Below are 9,297 nucleotides of genomic sequence, written 5' to 3' on the forward strand. Positions count from 1 at the left end.
CAGGTCTGTCCCCAGCCTATACTGGAACCTTTCCTTTAAGGACTACTGTGTCTTTCAATATATGCAGCACTTTCTGGTGAAACTTACTGCAGCAGAAACTTAGAAGTACCAAAGTAATTTTTAATTTTTTTTCACACACATTATCAGTTGTCCCCTTGTTGCTGCAAATTAAGTTTTTCAACAGCTTTGGATTCCCTCGCCTTTACCTGCATGTGCTTGGTGGAGATACTGAACTAACAGGAATTGGATCCATCCCTGTGCTAACTCTTACCTCAAAATAATGACTTAGTAACTTTTTGTGATTTTAAAAAAGCTGATCTGAGGTGGTTTCCGTGCTTTATTCTGCAAATTGTTTCTGTCGTACACCAAAAAATGTTGCTTATTCTGGTTTCAAGAAATGTTATATACGTGATTTATTTTGATTTGTTTATTAGTCAGTTAGAGACAAAGAGCTTTTTTTAAGATTAAACCAAACCAGAAAGATGTCTGTGGGTTGGGTTTTTTTCCTTAGGTTTGTTTTTTTGAAGTAGAGCAATTGTTTTAATTACTGCTTAGTCTCAGAGGTAGTAATTATGCCCTGAACTTGCCTGCTTTCATCAGTGTGAAGGGCAAGTTAGAACATGCCTTTTGAACCTGCTCCATGAGAAAAGACTGAGGGTCATAGTGTCACTGCATCAAATCACAGTTTTAAATAAAACTTATTCTAAATGTTTTTCTTAAACCCAGACTGAGAATCTGAACCCACTTGGATTCAGGTAAACACAGCATTCACTTCTTTCACTTCAGTTTATTTAACTAATTGAATTCAGTTACTAGTTTGCTCAATGATAAGGTGCACACACTTGTTTTCCCTCAATCAATGAATAAAAATGTAAGGCTGTTGCTTGTAGAACTTGTGTGCAGCCATGAAAAATTATTATTTCATTACAGTTAACAATTTCACTATTATTAAACAAGATTTCAATGCAAAATTGATTTTTTTTTTTCCCCTCAAGTTGACAGTGCATTTAAAGAGTTTGTATTTGACTATCAAGAAAACTCTTGGAAAAAAAAATGTTGAGTTTATTGAATTAAATTGAATTCTGATTTCCATCTCAATAAAGCTTGGTGCAAACAGGAGCTATTTTCTAATATAGTGAAAGGTGAGCACAAGGATTTCAAGTAAATGTACACGAAGCTGTACATGCTCTTAAGTAAACACGAATAGATAAAGTGTCGTGGTGAATTTGTTTTAGCTGTAATAAATATGAGGCAACGCTTGTAGGGTGATCTAATATCTTCTGTTAAACTAAGTGATTAGTGCTTAGGGGAAAAGAGCTTTGGAAAGCACACAAACCTTCTTCTGAAGGTTCAGGAGCAAAGCATTAAATGTTTGTGCCCAAAAGCCAACGTGTTGGCTGTCGTTCCGTTCTGTCGCTTCCATTAGGTGGGTTTTTATCTTCTTGATCTTTCTGCTTGTAGATTTTCGGAGGTCTCAGTTCTTCATGTTGTGCTGTCGATATTAATAACTACAGAACTATAAATGCAAAGACAGGATTCAAGTTAATTATTGATATTAAGCATTTCTGCTTGATCATTAACAACGATGATGTTAAAGGTCTTTTCCCATCGAGGCGATTCTGTAACTCTGTAACGTGGTTTTAATTAACGCATTTCATTCAGGCACGTGCAATTCTTCACTGTGAGGGTGGTGAGACAGTGTCCCAGGTTGGCCAGAGAAGCTGTGGCTGCTCCTCCCTGGAAGTGTTGAAGGCCAGGCTGGATGAGGCTTTGAGCAACCTGGTCTAGTGGAAGGTGTCCCTGCTGCTGGCAGGGGGGTTGGGACTGGATGAGCTTTAAGGCCCCTTCCAACCCAGACCATCCTGTGATTCTATGAATACCCTTAGGAAAACAGCATGGTGCAGTGAAGTTGTTAGTGGGTGCCACTGTACTGGCTCTCCAGTCATCCAGTTGTCTTGGACACCTTGTTGACATCCCACAGTTTTACAGTTGGACACTTTGTTGACATCACACAATTTTACTCTCTTTTTCTTTTTTTCCAGTTGCTAACTCCAACACGGGCAGCGGCTCCCGCCGAGACTCCCTTACAGGGAGCAGTGACCTGTACAAGAGGACATCCAGCAGTTTGACACCTATAGGACACAGTTTTTATAATGGCCTTGGGTTTTCCTCCTCTCCTGGACCTGTGGGAATGCCTCTGCCCAGCCAAGGACCTGGCCACTCTCAGACTCCACCACCTTCCTTATCTTCACATGGATCATCTTCAAGTTTAAACCTGGGTAAGAGCCACAGTGCCACTGTCCCAGCACTGCAGGTGACTGCTCTGCTGTCCCTGGGTGCAGAGACGTGGACACCCCACTGTTGGGTGGGTCACATACCTGCTGCCTGGTTGCTACTCTCATTCCTGTGGCAGGGTCCTGGCTTTTGCAGAAGAAGTAGGTGAAACACTGAAGCAGGAGCTGTAGCCCCTATGTTATGTGTTTATTTTTCACAGTAGTTCAGCTGTTAAATGGGAAGGTTTCTGTGTTGCCTCCTTGATTCCTCATCTCTAAATTACAGATAACGTTTCCAAGTGTTTGAAAAACAGTTTTTCTCACACATCTCAGTAACAGCACCAATTGTCTGTTAACCTCGAGTAAAGTAGCTATGTAGGGCTGATCCTTACACTTGTCCAATGTTTTAAAATACCCATTGAGTTTTAAATAATAAATTAATGAGCTTAGAATACAGTTTCTTCTTTTAACCAAAATATGCAACATTATCTGGAGCAGAGCTTACTTTTTAGCTGAGGATTTTGTGAGTTTGTTTTTGAAAATTGTGGCTTTATGAAAAGCACATTAGTGCATGGGAGAAGTTTTCTTAATTTTGGTAAGATATGTTACTTTTTATAAGCTACATCTTCTGGAAGAGATTCTAGTTGGCCCAGAGCTCTTACAATAAAGTAAAACTTTAAAATAAATAAAGCAAATATTAAATAAAAAAGCCATGCTCATCTGAACTTCCTGAAGTGTTCATTTCCAGGCCTCTTAAACAAACAAGATAAGTTATTTGTTGCATCTGGACCAGATAATTCAGTACTTGCTCAAAAAAAAAAAAAAAAATCACTTTGTTTTGGTTCTGCCACATATCTGTCCAGTTTTAACAAAACTTTTGGTTACCAGAACAGTTTTCCATGCATATACACACTCATCAAATACTGTATTTATCATGTTTATTTCATATGTGTGTGATAAATTTGATCCTGGCTAAAAGTTAGCATGGAATAGTAATAAATATGATTTTTTGAGATCAAGTTTAGAATTACCATCTTTCCTTGTTCAGAGCTTTAATAGAATTGGAAGGGGTTTTAGCTTTTATTTATGCAGCTGTACAATCCTTAAGCTGACAGTTAAATAGCTACAATAAATTAATGCTGAAGACTAACCAGATTCCAAATCTGGCGCTTGAAAGAGTCTGTTGCCCCTGCAGGCAAACAAAAGAATGGATCTTAAAAACTGGATCAGAGGAAGGTTAATCTGTTTGAGAAGGAAACTCGGGAAAGAAAGGGGAGTTACCATTGACAGGAATGGATTGTGCCCAAGAGCAGTTAGTGGGGGTCTTCCCATCCTGACACAACATTCCTGGCCTCGGAGCCAGGTTTCCTCTGTGCCTGACTTTGTGCTTGGTAATGCTGCAGGAAAAATCTCATCTGGAATAGCTCTGCATCTCGGGTGGTTTTCATCTTGAAATCTGTAAAAGGTCATTTTCTTTTTGTTTTTAAGTTTCTCTTTCACCTGTACTGAAAGACAGTGTTAAATGTGGCTATAAAATGTTTTAATGCTATAAGAACGGCACAGGCATTATTTTTCCTTATAAGAAGCTTGAGGCTGGCTCCTTTTCTGTTTGGGAGTGATATCAGAAGTAGTTGGTGATAAAAAGGACGAGGACTATTTCTAAATATCTAAAAATAAAAGGAGAGATGGGAACACCCCAAACATGATGTTTGCGAAAAGGGAAATTAGAGCAGTTGGGTATTGTGTCCAGTTCTGGGCCCCACAGTTCAAGAAGGACAGGGAACTGCTGGAGAGAGTCCAGCACAGAGCCACCAAGATGATGAAGGGAGTGGAGCATCTCCCTGCTGAGGAAAGGCTGAGGGAGCTGGGGCTCTTTAGCTTGGAGAAGAGGAGACTGAGGGGAGACCTCATTAATGTTTATAAATATGTAAAGGGTGAATGTCAGGAGGATGGAGCCAGGCTCTTCTCAGTGATGCCCAATGGTAGGACAAGGGGCAATGGGTGTGAGCTGGAACACAGGAGGTTCTGCTTCAACTGGAGAAGAAACTTCTTTCCAGTGAGGGTGCCAGAGCCCTGGGACAGGCTGCCCAGGGAGGGGGTGGAGTCTCCTTCTCTGGAGACATTCAAGACCCGCCTGGACGCCTTCCTGTGTGATCTCATTGAGGTTCCTGCTCTGGCAGGGGGTTGGACTGGATGATCTTTCGAGGTCACTTCCAATCCCTGACATTCTGTGATTCTGCGAGACAACCTGGAGGAGTCACTTCCAGTAACTTTGGTTACACAGTGACATAAGAAGTTTGCATTAAATGGACTTACAGTCGGCAAATCTATAGTTAAGCTCAGTGTAAGTCATGGGTTTGACTTTGTCACATCTCATGGATGTGCAGGTCAGTCATTTGGTGGGTTGGTGTTCGGTGTAAAGATTCAGCTCCAGCTCTTATGCCTTTCTGAAAGCTCACTGCTGTGAAAAATGGTGTGTAGTTATTGAGCTGGGGTTTTTTTCTGGTGTTGTAAAAGTGACCTTGTGAAATGTCTGGGCAATCACGAGTACCTGAAATAACCATGCAGCCAGTTCTTACGAAAAGAACTACTAGAGGAGGAAGGCTGAGCCAAGTACATGCTTTAGAATCAAAGATATATGCAACTGTGCATAGCTAGGATAAAGCAACTGTAAATAAATAGGCACTTTTGGGTGCTAAAAGCAGCAGGAGCCCTCTTCTTCCCCAATATCGGTCAAAATTATAGAATTATAAATTACTAAATACATTTTTTAATTATAAAATTTCATTTTATAATGAAATATATCCCCAGCCTGCAAGAAAGCTGGGGAAGGACTTTTCATAAGGGCAGTTAATGACAGAACAAGGGGAAATGGGTTTAAACTGAAAGAGGGGAGGTTTAGATTAGATATTAGGAAGAAGTTCTTCACTGTGAGGGTGGTCAGACACTGGAACAGGTTGCCCAAGGAAGTTGTAGATGCCCCCTCCCTGGAAGTGTTGAAGGCCAGGCTGGATGAGGCTTTGAGCAACCTGGTCTAATGGAAGGTGTCCCTGCTGCTGGCAGGGGGGTTGGGACTGGATGAGCTTTAAGGTCCCTTCCAACCCAAACCATTCGATGATTCTATGATTTTGGCCAGGTTACACTTCCCATCAGTTCATGCCCACAGGCAGTTTCTGTCAGCTCTTGCGTACGTAGCTGACACGGTCCCAGTAGAAACACTTATCACACTGCAGCCTGGGGCTGAGCGTGTCCAGCTCTGGGTTTTCCCAGTTTGGAATGGGATCAGGATTTGGAGAGGATAAATAATTATTTTAATGTTATTATATTCTTGCAGGAGCTGTTTGGGAGAGAGCTGCCCCATACTGTAGTCAGCTTGTAATTGAAAAGGCAGGATTGGTGCGAGGAAGCTGATACCTGCGTGTGGTGGGAATTTAATGTTTTTAGTCTTTATTTTGGGGGGGAAAGTTGGCTGGGGAGTTGATAACCAGTTGACTGTGACTGACTGGGAAGGCTGTAGGGCTGCGTCTTCCTGGGTGGTTTGTGGCACAGCCCAGCACGAGGTGACAGGTTGGGGCAGTGACACTGGGGGTGTCTCGGGGGCTGCTGGCTCCTGCCCTTCCCAGCCCCGGGATGACAGCACGGGGTCCCCTCGGCTGGATGTCACTGCCTGGTGCCTCTGTGCTGAGCCCTCAGTGGGAGAGAGCAGCAGGGACGTCTTCTCCTCCTGCTTTCTCACAGAGTCATCTTTTCATCTTCCTTTTTTTCTCCATTATCCTGGCATTTCTCATACCAGGAACTCCTGCCTTGCAGAGCAATTGGAGGGCCCTGGGAAGTTTGCTTAAGAAGTGCTTTGTTTTCAGAGAACAGCCTTTGTGTTTCTTCCCCTGTGTTTTCTTTTTGACTCATCCTTTCGTTGGCCTTTTCTTTCGCTGAAACCAGTAATTCTTTCAGGTTGATGTCTGTCTCAAGTGTCCCAGCAAGCACCAAGAAGATGATTTACCATTTCAGAATAGGAAATGCTCAGTTGTTACGGCTGCGGTGTGAGTCTGAGTAACACGTCTGTCTTGAAGTCCCCAGGACAGAGTCTGTGTGCTTCATCCTCCCCAGATACAGGTTTTTCCTGACATATCCCAGACACTTTATAAGAAAATATGGTCAATCTCTTCAGAGACTGAACCACGCCACAGCTGTCTCTTCTGTACAACCTCTGGGTAGTGCGTACAGCCCTGGTTTGCTGTCATATGTGGATGCCAAGTGCTTTGCAGGGAAAACGTGGTGTTAGCACCACAGGATGTCTCTACACAGTTTGCAGACCTCCTTTTGAAGTTGGTTCTGGCTGAGGACACAGGAGAAACTGGCAGTGCCAACATCTTGCAGGAGTCTTGTCCCTTCTTTGGGATTTTTGCCACTTGATTCTACCTTAGTGTCCCTAAGAGCTTCAGGAGCTTCCAGCCTCCATGTTCTGCTCTTGAACAAGGAGCTCTTTCATTGGAGTTATTGATAAGATCTCACTGAAGTCTGGGGTCTGGCAAAGTCACTGTATTCCCAGCCACACATTGGCATAAAAGCACTTGAGGTGCTCCAAGGTTTCTGGCCTTTGATGGCTGACAGGTGGATTAAAGAAGCTCTTGCTTGATTTAGGAAACCTGTCTCCCCTGTGGTCTCTGAATTCCCAGTATGATGTTGAACATCACAGGGAGACCAGCAGTCAGCATGTCCGTCAGAAGAGAGACAGGTAGAAAACTGGAGTAATTCTGTGCTTTATTTTGAATCTCCAAAAAGATCAGAAGGTTTTTCTCAGAAAACCTCTAACACAGAGAAGACTTTGTCTGTACAAACTGTGCTTTCCCCCTGAACTAAGAGATAAGGCGTGGGTGATAGCAGCGTGAGTGCTCAACCCTTTCCTCTTACAGCCATTTGCAGATGACGAGGAACTAGTTTTCTGCTTCAGTACATCAGTGCCATGACTCTTACTTGCTCCAGGCTGTCAGAAAACAAGTGGTAGTTCTGAGCTCTTCAGATGCCATGGAAAACATCAGAAGGCCATTGCTCAGATTGTTGCTGTTGGGTTTCCTTTACCTGGGAGTTGATTTACTGTTCCTTTGAATATCCTGGTCCTTCCAGCAGTAAGGGGTATCACTTGGTCACCATTTGGAGTTCTTGCTCAGTTAAGAAGTCAGGGAGATAGAGAAGATGATGGTCACACCATTGGCAAGGCAGCATAAGAAAGAGATGTGAACAAGAAGGTCTTGAGTCTCCTGCTCCTCAGGGTCTGGTACCAACTCTCTGGAGAAGTGAAAACACATTTGCCCAGCTCGGAGACAGGGAAACTTAATTAGGCTGTTATCAGATACTTAATTTTCATGGAGTGTTTCCTGCACGGGAGCTTCCTTGAGGCATTGATGGCAGAGCAGTGCAGTTCACTCAGCTCTTTTTTTGTTTTATGTCATATTTTTATTTCAGACACTGGTGCACGGCTGCCAGGAGCAGGTCTCTTCTCTCTGTGGACACCCTGAGCCTTGAAGCTCTTCCCTCCTTTGCACAGACTTCTCTTAGCTGGTTGTTTCTCAGGTGGTTTGCCCTCGCTGCCTCACCTTGGCCTTGCAGGCGACAGGTTCCCATGTGATAAGGACATTTTTCTTGGGAGGACTTTGTCCCACCCAGGGAAAACCCAACTCGCTGAAGGCACCTTGCGGCCCTTGACCAGCAGAGGGATCCCGAACCCTGCGAGAAAGGGAATTCCGAGTCCTCTGCCATAGCCAGGAAGCAAGTTTTGAAAAATTACAGGCAAGGAAACGGTGTTTAAAGGTTTAAGTTGATTCCTATCAACGCTTGCAGCGTGTTAACTGTAAGATGAAGCATTCCCTGTTCCCTGTACCTGTTACTGGGTAGCTCCAGGGATGAAAATCTTTAGGGAATCTCTGAAAACACAACCTTTTTGAAAATGTATATTTACTGTTTATAATTGATTATTTATTTCTATTTAATAGTGATTGGTTTATATCCAAAATTTTTATACTTGCTTCTTGCTGCCTTTTTCATATCTAGTTTTGTCTTAATTCTGTCCCCACTTCTACCAAGTATCTTTTAAATCATTCCTTCACATAGCAGCAGGATAGGTGAAAAAAACCTCAGGATGGAGGATAATACGTGGCCATCCAGTACCTGAAGGGACCTACAAGAAAGCTGGGGAGGGCAGTTAATGATAGAACAGGGGGAAATGGCTTTAAACTGAAAGAGGGGAGGTTTAGATTAGATATTAGGAAGAAATTCTTCGGTGTGAGGGTGGTCAGACACTGGAACAGGTTGGGCAGAGAAGCTGTGGCTGCTCCTCCCTGGCAGTGTTGAAGGCCAGGTTGGATGAGGCTTTGAGCAACCTGGTCTAGTGGAAGGTGTCCCTGCTGCTGGCAGGGGGGTTGGGACTGGATGAGCTTTAAGGTCCCTTCCCACCCAAACCAGGCTGGGATTCTCTGATAAGGTAATTAGAAACAGCAAGTTAGCAAATGATCATAGAATCCCAGACCGGTTTGGGTTGGGAGGGACCTTAAAGCTCATCCAGTTCCAACCCCTCTGCCATCAGCAGGGACACCTTCCACTAGACCAGGTGATGGGTTTGACAGTTTGTTTTAGACAGTTTTGAAGACAAAGTGAGGAACAGAATTTGTTACAGTCTGTTCTTTGCTCAAGCCTGTAGCTGTTCCTAACACTGCCATGCTATGGAACGATGCTTGAACACGTCCCCGCTGAAATGATTTTGGGGGCAGTTCATTGAGCTTAGGTGAGAACATTTCCTAGTTGAACAGCAGCAACCCATCTTGGCAGAAAAGGAGTGATTAGCAGTAAAATGGCACGCAGAGGTTGGGAATGAATCCCTGGGCCACTTCATTTCATCTTGTTGACATACCCTTGTTTGCAGGAGGGCTGACGAACGGCAGTGGCCGTTACATCTCCGCTGCTCCTGGAGCTGAAGCCAAGTACCGCAGCGCGAGCAGTGCCTCCAGCCTCTTCAGCCCCAGCAGCACGC

The 9,297-nt window shown here is 43.7% G+C and overlaps 1 protein-coding gene across 1 annotated transcript in view; it reads left to right on the plus strand.

Moving 5' to 3' along the window:
- Positions 1–2,042: 2,042 nt before the first annotated feature.
- The window catches only part of LOC104524858 (pumilio homolog 1-like), a gene marked incomplete at both ends in the record, with an annotated part of 10,478 nt that continues 3,223 nt past the window's right edge, over positions 2,043–9,297 (plus strand). Inside the window, 3 exon segments of the mRNA XM_029084928.1 lie at positions 2,043–2,279; positions 9,190–9,294; position 9,297. The exon segment at position 9,297 is cut by the window's right edge and continues 150 nt beyond it. Of these exon segments, the coding sequence (XP_028940761.1) occupies positions 2,043–2,279; positions 9,190–9,294; position 9,297 (343 nt within the window).

This window comes from Antrostomus carolinensis, unplaced genomic scaffold (assembly GCF_000700745.2).
Source record: "Antrostomus carolinensis isolate BGI_N321 unplaced genomic scaffold, ASM70074v2 scaffold41195, whole genome shotgun sequence".
Lineage (NCBI taxonomy): Eukaryota > Metazoa > Chordata > Aves > Caprimulgiformes > Caprimulgidae > Antrostomus > Antrostomus carolinensis.